Source organism: Hydra viridissima, unplaced genomic scaffold (assembly GCF_058129835.1).
Source record: "Hydra viridissima isolate aposymbiotic clone 2 unplaced genomic scaffold, HvirCarnegie_v1 scaffold_10, whole genome shotgun sequence".
NCBI classification, from domain to species: Eukaryota; Metazoa; Cnidaria; class Hydrozoa; order Anthoathecata; family Hydridae; genus Hydra; species Hydra viridissima.
Genome location: NW_028324309.1, coordinates 11,992,071 through 12,004,635, shown reverse-complemented (window position 1 = coordinate 12,004,635; position 12,565 = coordinate 11,992,071). Strand labels below are relative to the sequence as shown.

Genomic DNA, 12,565 nt, shown 5'->3' with positions numbered 1-12,565 from the left:
AAATAATAACATGGGTTTAATAAAACATCTTGGTGCAGATTGTACCAATTTTATTTTCACACATTTAACGTTCTCACTCGTTCTTGAGTATGTAAATGATTTTTAATCGTATTATCTATATCTTTGGAATTTTCAATAACCTCATCTACATGATTGACTTGGTCGAGCAAATTGAGATCAAACTGTTGTGCTTCCTCAATAAATTCATTACAAATGATTATTTGATTTTACATTTTTTTTGTTTGCATGAGTAGCTTCCCAGTGGGCTCGGGACGGAATAAAGATGTCTTATGTACGTTCAATTCACGTCCACTCGACTTTTAAAAAATCTGAACCATAATAGAACGTCTAATAAACGTCTTTTTCTTGTCAGTCCCAAAAATGTAACGAAATAAGTAAATTGATCACTATCAGTTTTCATAACCTTTTTAGAACGTTTTATGAGCGGCTTCTCGCCTTTAGACGCGAGAAAAGAATGTTTTTCAGAAATGGCGATTCTTATACTCGGATCTGAGTATGTTTTTTTTTTTATATATATGTTACCTTTTTATGTCACCTAACAGTTACCTTAATAGAATTGTGAACTCGTCGAAGAATTCACAATTACTATTTAGGTGACTGTCAAATAACATAAAAAGATATCATATAAATGAAAAAAGCATACCACTTAAGTTTAAAATTATATTATATTTACTGTTAAAATAACAGTGTATAACCTATACACTGTTCTATATTATGTTTGTTGTTATCATTATTAATATCAATCTAATTCTTACTTTAATTTTTATTTACATCTTATAATTATTTATATCACATAACAAACTCAAGATTAGTTAATATAACTATATATTTTTAATAACTTTTTATAATTTTTTCAATTTGATTTAATTTGATTTACTTTGGTTGATGGAACGACCATTGATTAAAACTAATTTGTATAGTAAATGATGACTTTTTAAGACTTTAACTGATTAATATATATTAAGCATTAGGTGTCTTTTAGTTAGTAAAAATATATATTTTACAAAAATGCCACTCATTTTTTTAAAAAGCACAATTAATGTTATGATAATGGCATCTTATGTAAAAAAATGGAAAACAAAAAACAAAAAAGTGCTTGGATTACTATATTTTAATTTTTGATATAGAAAAAAACAAAAACCTAGTCAGTAATATCACAATTTGTTTATAATTGCAAATATATCTATGGAAATACAGTGTACAATATTCATAATCTATTACATTTGGCTGATGATTTTTAAACTATAATAGTTCATTAAACACAATATCATGTTTTCCTTATAAAAATTTTATTCAGTGAATAAAGAAAGCTGTAAAAAGTTCTTTTAATCCAAATTGCACTGATTGTAAAAAGACAAACTCAATGGGAAAGTTCATTGGGGTTTCTAGTGAAAAAAAAACCCTCAACCAAGATATCTACCAGCAGAAGAGATAATTCCTTTCTTCTTAAAAATAACATTGCATTTGTTAAAGAAATTATATCAGATGATTCTTTTTTATGTGATGTAGTTAAAGTTAGACACTTGGAAGATGTTTACAATACGCTGATTCAGTCTTCATACCTGTAAAATTGAAGAGTAAGATCATTTATAGAGCTTAGGAAATGTGTATGCCTCCGGGAAAGACATTGACTAGCAATATTTCAATTTTTGCATGAAATAGAAAGAGAGTGATTTTCCTTAGATAAATCTTTATTGTCTTGTTTTTTAAATCAAGGGAGTCATTAACAATGAATGAACTTAGCTCATTTTAAATATTTAGTTTGAATGTCAATGTCAAGTAATGATATTTATAAATTCTACACTATAATATTTGTTTTATTATTTCAAAGGAATAATCTTTTTCTTCATTTGTTTATTTTATTAAAATATATATTTTTAGACACATCTTTAACAAAAATGGCTTGGTGCAGAGCAGTTTGGGTGGAAGAAAATTTGGAAGAGGAAGGTGTTATACTGTCAGTTTGGTTAGATGAAGATTATATATATTGGTTGTTAGGAGTAAATGTCCTCAGAGCATACAAAAAACTGACTCCAGTTAATTCATCATAGCACAAGTTTGTTAAGTTAAAAGAGAAAGTTAGAGATGGTAAATAGTCTGTGTTTGTATATTTAAATTAAAAGGTTTTTTGATAGGTATCTTATGTTTAGTGTGTTATACTTTTTAAAATTTTAATAAAAGATAAAAGAGAGTTATGAAAAAAATTTTGAATTTACTACTTCAAATGAAATTGAAAATGGGGTGCTTGAAAAAGAAGATTCCAACAATAAAAAGAGCAAGAGAAAGAAAATGTAAATACTGAGACCTGATCTAATCTGTATAGTAATTTTTTTAAAGATTTGCTAAAATTGTACCTTTCTAATTATTTTCTAAAAGTCAAATTTAAGAAAAAATTATTAGTACTCACAACACAATACTAGTTGTATTACAGTGCAACAACTTTTATAGGATTACTCATATAAATAAAAACTTCGAAGAGAAAGTCGACTCCCCATAAATTTAAAATGTAATACCAAACCCATGGAGAATACGAAAAGTTTTTAAATGTTAAATAACTGAAATAAATGTTACTACTATATAATTAATAAAGAACTTATTTCTAATTTGCAATTTTTTATTCACCTATTGATCACCTATTTTTAAGTGCCCAAGCTTGTTTGAAAACATTGAGTAGCCCTTTTCAACGAGCTATTGAAAATCGGTCTAACACAAGCGAAGCTATAGGTATAAAAGTTTGATCAAATGGGACAAGTATTATGGAACAAAATTCATGCATCAAATGTGGCAGCTCTTGGGGAATGGAGCTAGTATTAATTATTTGCACAGTTTATTATTTTTAGAAGCGTCAATTATCAAATCTTGGTGGTAATTCCAGCTATGCCACAATGACATTGATGCTTGTTAAGTATGTGTTTGCTTTTTCATTTCTTCTGTAACGCACTCTCTCCAAGTTTTTTTTTTTCTTTCAAGTTTTCACTTCTAGCCCTCTTAAATCTCTAACTCTCTACATGCTGATACCCAATTATCTGTATCTTTATGCTCTACATGCCCAAACCAATTTCCCTGGCTTACCCTATCAGATACACTAACTATTCCTTATTTCTAAGATAATTGCTTGTTACATAATGCATATTAATAGAATGTAATTTAAAAACTTATGTCCATAATTTTCAAACTGCTTATGATTGGGTCTGATTTTTATTTTTATCATTTATTTATTTAGATTGATGTCAAATAAACTGATAAGTTTATTTAACTTGGCTGGTACCAATAGAGAGAATTTTTGAAAAATAAATTTAATGAAAGTAATTATAGGTATACCTATTAATATATTTTCTTATGCTTATAATTTCTGAAGTGCTGGATTGTTTTTTCCATTTATACTACATATGCACAATTAACTGAGTCATACATTAACAGATTAAAAAGAGTTCAATCTGTTGCATAAATTCAATTTTACGATTGTTATAAAGTACTATAACTCATTTCTTAGACTGTGCCCCAAATACTTTAACAGAGAATGAAGTTCATTAGTTGTTGGGAACATTCTAAAACGTGCTCCAGATCGAAAAAATGGTGGCGGAAGAACACATGAAGGTCGTGTTGTTTTCAACAATTTTCCGCCTCGCTCTCGGATGACGTTAATGATCTTAGTGGAAGTGATGATTCGCAGCATTTGCAGCATCGAACCCAATTTGTAAATAAATTTCTGTAAATAAATTTTACTTTACTAATTTTTGTGTTGAATTCGAATTTTTCTGCTTATATTCAAAATGAATATGCTAGATTAGTTAAATTTGTTTAATTTATGTAAGAAAAAATATTTTTAGAAAAAATAATTTAGATTAAATATTTAATCTAAAAATTAATAAAATTAAAAAAAAAAAACAAAAACAAATAAGACGTTGGCGTTCCATCTATAACATTTTTCTGTATTTCCAATCTTAACCAATTTTGTACGTTCGATCGAGACGTCTTTTTTACGTTTCTCACGGTATGTCTTTAAGACGTTCCACGCAGGACGTCTTTCTTTATTTCCATACCAAAAAAATAAAAAAGACGTCTTAAAGTCGTCAGTGTACCCACTAGAATTTGATCATGTTTTTACCTTGATCCAAACAAGTTGAGTATATACTGTCTGCTCCTTTTTCCTTACTTTCACCATCAGAGTAATCAGCTGATCAGCTAAAACCGCCCCAAATTGCCGTTCGTGCTGAGTGGACATTCTCAAAGTTATATTGTATAATTTTCCATCTTTTTGTATACCAAATACTTCCAGAAAAAAACAAAAAAAAATTGTATTGAGGCAATGAGTCAAACATTAATAATGGATGCTTATTTAACTTAGCCTTTTTAATCATTTTATTCTTCTCCATATCATCAGCGACTGTCATAGACAAATTTCTCATCAGAACCTATTTTATGAAATCTCATGCTGTATCGTTTATATCGAAGAAATATTTAACATTTTTACATGAAGTAAAAACAGTATTTTCATAACCGTCACCCTCCTCATGATTGTTGTTTCGAACTCCCCTCCTTTCCAAGATTACTAGTTTTATGGCAAAATCCTTGTGTTTCGAATAAAAATGGTTTTTGAGATGATAACTATTTGCGGAAAGAATTACTTGATTTTGTTCTGTGCCCACCATCTCCAGAGCCCCTTTTCAAAAAAAAAAAGCTTAGTTATAAGTTTTAGCACCGGTAAGATTTTATCATACCGGCATAGTCTTTTTTCTAAATATGTTAAGTAGCCTCGCGTAATTTATCTTGAATTTATTTTAGAATTATTGCATTTAAATTTGTTTTATACTTAAAATATGACAAATTTAGACTTACAAACAGTATATAGCAGCTCTGCCGCCCCCTTCCCCGCATTTTTCCACTACAGCCTAAGCGCCACTGATCATACAAATCAATCCTGCTCTTCAAAAACTTTTTTTTTTATCGATTAAACTGGTCGGAAAGTGAATGTCTCGACTATTAATAAAGTTGTAATATCTTTGATAGAAATAAATTTGATAATCAAGAAAATTCCGAAAATAAACCAAAATTTTACCAATAGCCAATTTGAACTAAACGCTAAAAATATCTTATAGTTAAAAATGTTTTATAATATTATAATGATAAGTTAATTTCAATATTATTTTGTTAATAATTAGGTATGGTGTACTTTTTTGTACTTCAAATTTTTCTTTTGTAAATAGTTAAAAAACGGCTTTTGAACTCCGTTTATAACTTTTTTTCACAATATTTATTGTCTATCAGTGTTTTATTTATCTTGTAAATAGTTAGTTCTTCTTATTTATCCGTATTTTTACTTGCTAAAGTTTTGTGTGTATTAATAACGTGTGAGTATAAGTATAAATATGTTACACATTAGTGTTTTCATTTTTAGGTTGATTTTGGATTAAAACCATGTATTTATGTATGTTTGTATAAATAGATAGGCATATACATACATACATACATACACACATACTACATACATACATACATACATACATACATACATACATACATACATACATACATACATACATACATACATACATACATACATACATACATACATACATACATACATACATACATACATACATACATACATACATACATACATACATACATACATACTTTTACCTGTTATCTATATTTTTATCTATTCTTTATGTTTCTTTTTTTCTTATCATCTACATACAGTAAATTGGAATTTTATAATTTGAGGAAAGCCTAAATTTTATACTTTAAGATTAAAGACTTTTTAATAAGAAAAAAAAATAAAAAAAGAATAAGAACATAAAGAAAATATTTTTAAAGATTTTTGTATAAAAAAATTTTATATGCTTTTACAACATGTATATGTAATAGATATGAATAATAATGAGATACTACATTTAAGTGTCAATTCTGACTGCAGTTGTTTTATTGTTGGAACAGACACTGGATTCAGATGCTATAATATTGATCCATTATGGCCACTTTTACATCAAGATCTTGATGATTGTGGCGGAGTTGCCATAGTTCGAATGCTTAAGCGAACAAACTTAATTGCCATTGTTGGGAATGGAAGACATATGAAATACCCAAAGAATAAAGTTTATATATGGGATGCTGTACAGAAAGCAAATGTTTTTGAGTATATTTTCAGCACTCCTATTTTAAATGTTAAATTACGCAATGATATGATCTTGGTTACATTGCATAATAAAGTGTATGCATATAGCTTTCCTAATTCATCAGATATGTTGTTTTGTTACAACACACGTGATAATCCAAATGGAATTTGTGAAGTATCAAGCTCTATGGAGAATCAATGGTGTGCAATTCCTGGACCAAACTGTGGTAGCATTCGACTTGTGAATCTAAATGTAAAACAGATTGGTGTGTCCTCAACTCCTTGTATAATTAATGCTCATCAACACAAAATAGCTTGTGTAGCAATAAATCAGCATGGAACACTTGTAGCAACTGCATCAGAAACAGGTACCCTTATAAGAGTATTTGAAATAAAATCCAAAATACAGACGATTGAGTTGCGAAGAGGCACTGATCCTGCTACACTATATTGTATCAGTTTTAGCTCTGACTCATCCTATTTGTGTGCCTCAAGTGATAAGGGAACTGTTCATATATTTGCTGTAAAAGATCCTACAAAAAACAAAAGATCAACTTTCTCAAAAGTGGGATTATTTGGAAATTATACAGAATCACAGTGGGGGCTTGCTAACTTCTCTGTGCAAGCAGAGTGTCCTTGCTTATGTTTATTTGGTACTGGAACAAGTGTTATAGCAATAAGTTATAATGGATCCTTTCACAGATATGTGTTTACCAAAGAAGGAAACTGTAACCGTGAATCCTATGATTTATTTCTTGAACTTAGTGAAGATAGAGATTTGTAAAGAGTTACAGAGCTGTAAATTTGCTTATTACATTTATACATACAATTGTTGTAATTTTGATTAATAAAAAAATTTTTTTTGCCCGTGTTTTAAAAGCATGACTTTTTTTTATTCATTATTATTCTGTTATAGCTTGGTAAGATCTATTATCATTTACCTTTTGAAATTTAATCATCAGTTCTTGCAATAAACTTTTCTATGAAAGGGTTATTCTTAATTTTTTTAAGGTTTGTTTTGATTTTTTAAATAGTTTTGTCTTTATTTTATCTCTCATAGAAAACGTTTTAGCTTTCCGCTGATGGATAGATTAAAGAAAGCTAAAAAGAAGCTGCATCGTTATATTTCTACTGGTCGAATAAAAGCTATAAACAAACTTTTCAGAGATTACTATGACGTTGCAGATTCTCTTCTATTAGAAATAAATTCTCCATACAAAAGAAATAAATGGTACTTTCATAAGTACTGTGCCAAAGGCGAGTCATCAATGGTTCATGTTCTCTATAACCTTGGTGCCGATCTTAGTATTTGCGATAAACATGGAAGTAACTCCTTACACATTGCGTTAAACTATACTCTTAATAAGTTTGACTCTAACTTTTTTAATGACGTTGTGATAGAGCTTTATAGTAATGCTAGTGAAGAATTACGATCACAGAAGAACAAATACAGGGAGACAGCCGATGATTTGTTCGCTGAAGTAGTTGATTTGTTTATCAGTAAGCAAAGTGAAAATTTAAATGAAAATGATGACAAAGGAATTGAAGATTGTGACTGGAACGAAAAGATTTTCTTCGAAATGAGTGAAGATAACTTTTACAATGATACATATGCCGATTTAGAACATGCTGATACCTATCGAAAGGAGAAAGAGGAAAGCTTTTCAGATTGGGGTAATCGCATTAGAAAAGAATTCTACGAAAAGAACTGCGGGAAAAATGATAGAGCCGAAATTTCGCCGCAAACAAAAAAAAGAAAAATCGACTCTTCTAATGTTACAGATATATTGAAAAAGAAACTGAAAATATTAAAGCTACGTGAAGCATACGAAGAAGACTGTAGATGTGTTTTCGGGGAGCAGGAAAACACCAAGCTTTGTTTTGAAAGGATTCCGTGGCCCGTCAGTAAATCAAAACTATTGTTTAGTGATTTTAATTCTCACGTAGACGAAATGATAGAGGTTTTAACGTATGGCTTTACGAACGAAGATAAAATAAAGTACATGAAAAAGCAACAAATAAGATGGCATCCAGACCGATTTTTACAAAAATGTGGCCACAGACTCCACGAAAAGGACAAAGAGAGCATATTTAAATGCGTACAATTTTTATCTCAGAGAATTAACGCATTAGCCAATGAGTTAAAATAAAATATGAAATATAGATGGAGTACCTTAATAAAGTTTATTGTTGTTAAACATACAAAATAATACAAAATAAACTATAATCCTATTCACTCTTGTGAGTAGAAATTTTTTGTTTATGTAGTTCCAATAATATTAAAGCTAGCTCAAAAGTTTAGCCATTTACTAAACCTTAAAATACTTAAAATATGGTTGTTGTTGTCAGAATCAACAAACTTTTGAGTTTTCCTCAAATATTAGTACAATTTTTTTTATACGCTGCATGTTAACGAACACCTCCAATCTTCCTCTGGATCATCTTGGTATACATAATGACAAACTTTTTCAAATATTACAGTTTTCTATTACATTATTCAATGCCTGTGTAAAACTATGAATGAGAAATCTTCTTTCAATGCTCAATGGCGGCATGTTTTTTTAAAGGCGAAAAAGAGATTTAGAACTCTTGAGTTTCGAGCAGAACCTTATCTGTTTGTTTATTTGTACCTGACGTTGATTTTAACAATAATCTTTCGTCTCTATTCCTTAATTCAGTGGCACTTGCCGTGATGTTGTTATAACTTCCAGACCATCTAGAAATTTTGGAAAATGATTGAACTTTGTTACTGTCAGGCTCTTTGTAAGAGAAACGAATAATGTCAATATCTTTAGTAAGACTATTTTTAGAATAAACCTTTGACACGTAATTTGAAATTAAAGAAACAACCACTAAAGTCAATAACGAACAGCTCATGGCAAACGTCTTATATGGAAACAGTTGCTTGGTACCGTCAAAATACGGATATTTTATAATAACTGGAATTCCTAACACTTCCTCTCCACCTAAAGTTCGTAGAGCAACGGCGACAATGAACGCAGATCCCGAGCCATACACATTTACAAAGTTCAAATATACTGCACATAACAATTGCGGAAATAAGCAGACATAAACCAAGTCCGACGATAACACCCATAAATCGTATATTTTTGTGATAGTTAATCCCATTACAGTTGCAATAACACCAACTACAATGATGCCGACGCGTGTTACCCATAAAAATTCTTTAGAAGTGGCCTATGCGAAAAAAGAAAACACAAAAAAATACTAGGAAAATTCTAATCCGTTCTCCTAAATTACTATTGTCATTTGAAAGACAGTAGTTTTCAAAAATATGCTTGAAGTTTACAAACCTTTTGCCTAAATAACGCCTTGTATATATTATTCCCGAACATTGAGCTCGCAGATAGTACAGATGAATCAGCAGAAGACATAACAGCTGCAGAAACAGCACCTAGCCCAAAAAACGAAACCCACGTCGGCGTGAGATAATGAAGCACCACAGGTAACACTAGACGTGAATCAGCAATAACACCATCTGGAGTCAATAATGTTGAGTTGACAGGCAAAACTTTTTTCCAATCTCAAAGATAAGAATGTATTTCAACGAATATCGTTCTGTTTCGAGGAAAACTCCCTAGCAGCTATTTTTCAGGTAATTTACATTTAGCTTGTAACATTTAAAAACAAAAAACAGAACAAAAATAAAAAACAGAACAAAATTAAAAACAAACATTAATCTTAATTAACCTGTTGATTTAGCTACGGCTCCAATCAAAATAGATGGAACTGACATAATAACGCAGCCAATTGCAGCTGAAAATGAAAGTATTTGGGCACTTCTTACTGTTTTTGCTGATAAAACTCTCTGAAAATACACTTGCCACGGTATTCCACCGAAAATCTAAAACAGCGAATGCGAACATAAACGGAAAATAAAGTTCAATAACGAGAGTCACCTTAAAAGATTACGCAAGCATCATTAGAATAAACAAATATTGGTACAAACGTGTAACAAAATAAATAATTTAGTGGCTCCACTAAACTCTACTGAAGAGTGTATGAGGTAATTGAATGAGCAGTTTAATCTCGAGCACAAAAAATATTTTTCTGACTTAAAAATTGTGTAACTTCTCATCTTTAGACATGCATTTTTAAACTAAGAAACTGATTAATAAAGTCAAAAAGATAGAGCATATAAAATTGCTTACCAACAACAGAGCGCTATCAATCCAAGCACCTAAATTGTGGTTTTCTATATTCCCAATCCATTGAGTCCTTGTATTAGCCACTTTTTGTACGTGCGTGTGTGTAACAGCAAAAGGTACTGTTATCCACTATAAAAAAAGTAACTGCATTAATTGCGTTAAGGCATTTTAGCGCACATGTGTTATCTGGTGCCGTTATTTGATTACTAAATATCTTAAAGATGAAATAAACTTTATTCTTATATCAAAAATAATAAATAATAAACTGATGAAAAAAAATTATTTTGCTCCTGTTTTTTTTTTGTACGAATGACGCAGCTAAAAGATTTAAAATTCCATTTCTAATAAAAACGAAAGTGAATTCTTACAAGGCCGAAGAAGATACATATTAACTGAACTACGTCGGTATATGCGACTGAGTATAAACCTCCAAAAAATGTATAACCAACTGCAATGATAGCTGATATTATTACAGCATAATCAATTTTTAATCCAAGAATCACGCTTAGAGTTGCTCCAAGCGAGCCTAGTATAGCTGCAGACCAAAAGATCTCTCCTAGAAGCGCAGGGATGTACAAGATACCTCCCATCTCCATGCCGTACTTTTCCTGCAATGGATCTAGCATAGTAACGTAATTAGCTTCGCGCATTTTCTTCGCAAACAAAGCTCCACCTGCAAAAAAAATTTGATTTTCATTGAACGCTAAGAACCTGCTTCTATTACGAAAGAGTTAAAACCAAATTATACGAGTAAATAATATACGAATAAATAATATAAGAGTAAATAAATCTCCTAAAAAAAGCTTTTACATCACAAATGGTAATTTTAAAATGAAGTTCATTCTTTTTGGCAAAATGTCTAAATGAAGTAAAGTACCAACTTACCAACAACTAAACTTAAAGCATAACCCCACGGAGCTTGTGCAGAGACAAGCCCTGTTAAATACACGGACTCTGCAGTACCATTTATATATCCACCTCCAACCCAAGTTGCTACAAAACACAAAAACCTAATAAAATCTTCAGTGTACAAACTAACTATGTTTCATAAATACTTTTATTAAAAACAAAAAAAGTGGAATTGTTTCCTAATTTAAAAACACCTGTCATAGTAAATGCTCCGACGACGTAGCCGATGTTCCGACCGGCTAAAAGTAATTCATCTTCTTTGCTACCTTTTTGCGACTTCTTTTTCCATGCAGCCCATATCCCAATTAGAAAGATCAAAATATAGAATATTATAATAGAAATTAAACCAGGAATGTTCACCATCTTTCACCTAAACAAAATGCATTACGTATGATAAAACTTCTTAAAAAAGCGGACGTCAAGATTATAGCGAACTAATAAAATGTACTGATGTACTTGGTAACGTTAATCGCCCCTTTCTTCGAAACTTAAGCAAGCTAGCACAATCGTTTGATTACGGCTCCAATCTTGACATTGGAATTTTTTCTACTAAAATTTTACGATAAGGTTACTTTTTTAAAGCGAAAAGCAGTCCGATTAAAAGCATTCCTTTTTTTCTTTAGCCATAGATTTTGATTTTAAAAATTCTTGCTCGAACAATTTGTTGCATAATAAATTAATTTTGTTTTATATATATAAACGATTTAAACAACCCAACGATTATAGCAATTTATTAGCGCAGGATCGCTTTATTATGCGAAAGGTTTAAGTAAAATTTCTAAAGTATTTATTTTAAATATAATCAATTCAGTAAATAACAATGATATCAAAGAATATTTATATATATATATATCGTAGATAAAAGCAAACACAGTAGCATCTAAATAAAAAGAACCCGTTAATGGCTGAAATTTTTCCATCTCTAAAAAGCCTTATGATCAAATTAATAAACAGCAATTAAAATTACAAAAGAAAATTAACCTAAAAAAATGATAAACAAAATCATAAAAAAATGACAACAAAAAGAAAGTTTACAAACGCTTATATAAACTTTACATATCGACCCAACTGACCATTTTTTAAAATAGAATTCATTCAACCAAAAAAAATAAAATAAATATACTGAAAAAAAAAAAAACAACAGCTTAACTATTGCATCGATTTGTCATTTAAAGTTAAGCAAATACACATTCATTTGTTAGTTATTGTCTTAAAGATCAATTCAAGCGTATTACAAAAGTATAAATAGAAAAACGGTTTATTGTTATAGTTTTTTTAGAATAAAAGTTTTCCATCTTTTTCCTTTGAGGAGAGTTTTTCTCTCCTCAAAAGAAAAATAAAAAACCAC

General features: G+C 29.9%; 3 protein-coding genes and 2 long non-coding RNA genes across 10 annotated transcripts; 3 read left to right on the top strand and 2 right to left on the bottom strand.

Annotated features, from left to right (window-relative positions):
• The first annotated feature begins 188 nt into the window (after positions 1–188).
• On the top strand, positions 189–3,755 carry LOC149883145 (uncharacterized). 5 transcript variants are annotated; one of them, XR_016444666.1, is made up of 4 exons: positions 189–514; positions 1,903–2,926; positions 3,245–3,336; positions 3,515–3,755. It is a non-coding gene; the product is annotated as an uncharacterized LOC149883145 (long non-coding RNA). The 5 variants fall into 5 exon arrangements; XR_016444665.1 differs by lacking the exon at positions 189–514 and adding an exon at positions 668–1,598; XR_016444664.1 differs by lacking the exon at positions 189–514 and adding an exon at positions 668–1,800.
• Positions 3,518–4,938, bottom strand: LOC149883144 (uncharacterized). Its single transcript, XR_016444669.1, has 3 exons — positions 4,861–4,938; positions 4,130–4,684; positions 3,518–3,730 (listed from the first exon to the last, which is right to left on the bottom strand). It is a non-coding gene; the product is annotated as an uncharacterized LOC149883144 (long non-coding RNA).
• Positions 4,939–5,780: 842 nt separating this feature from the next.
• On the top strand, positions 5,781–8,321 carry LOC149883143 (WD repeat domain phosphoinositide-interacting protein 4-like). Its single transcript, XM_090099969.1, has 2 exons — positions 5,781–6,937; positions 7,200–8,321. Exon 1 carries the CDS (start codon positions 5,865–5,867, stop codon positions 6,921–6,923), a length of 1,059 nt encoding a protein of 352 aa, XP_089956095.1. The 5' UTR covers positions 5,781–5,864; the 3' UTR covers positions 6,924–6,937; positions 7,200–8,321.
• On the top strand, positions 7,222–8,321 carry LOC145196443 (NF-kappa-B inhibitor-like protein 1). Its single transcript, XM_080073613.2, has one exon. It carries the CDS (start codon positions 7,222–7,224, stop codon positions 8,287–8,289), a length of 1,068 nt encoding a protein of 355 aa, XP_079929739.2. The 3' UTR covers positions 8,290–8,321.
• On the bottom strand, positions 8,310–11,838 carry LOC145196440 (high-affinity choline transporter 1-like). Of its 2 annotated transcripts, none has more exons than XR_016456290.1 (8): positions 11,674–11,838; positions 11,412–11,587; positions 11,194–11,301; positions 10,677–10,981; positions 10,312–10,437; positions 9,851–10,004; positions 9,454–9,744; positions 8,310–9,337 (listed from the first exon to the last, which is right to left on the bottom strand). XR_016456290.1 is itself a non-coding variant. In XM_080073610.2 (8 exons), the coding sequence occupies exons 2-8, from the start codon at positions 11,578–11,580 to the stop codon at positions 8,720–8,722; spliced, it is 1,710 nt and encodes a 569-aa protein (XP_079929736.2). In that variant the 5' UTR covers positions 11,581–11,587; positions 11,674–11,838; the 3' UTR covers positions 8,310–8,719. The 2 variants fall into 2 exon arrangements, 1 of the variants encoding a protein (XP_079929736.2); XM_080073610.2 differs by having other exon boundaries at positions 9,454–9,683.
• Positions 11,839–12,565: the final 727 nt, after the last annotated feature.

Coding starts and splice junctions, on each gene's coding strand:
- LOC149883143 (XM_090099969.1), top strand. CDS start 5,865: ATGCTTTTACAACATGTATATGTAATAGATATGAATAATAATGAGATA.
- LOC145196443 (XM_080073613.2), top strand. CDS start 7,222: ATGGATAGATTAAAGAAAGCTAAAAAGAAGCTGCATCGTTATATTTCT.
- LOC145196440 (XM_080073610.2), bottom strand. CDS start 11,580: ATGGTGAACATTCCTGGTTTAATTTCTATTATAATATTCTATATTTTG. Junction 10,982..11,193: donor TGCTTTAAGTTTAGTTGTTG/GTAAGTTGGTAC, acceptor TTTTTTTTGCAG/GTGGAGCTTTGTTTGCGAAG. Junction 10,438..10,676: donor TATGTATCTTCTTCGGCCTT/GTAAGAATTCAC, acceptor CTTTTTTTATAG/TGGATAACAGTACCTTTTGC.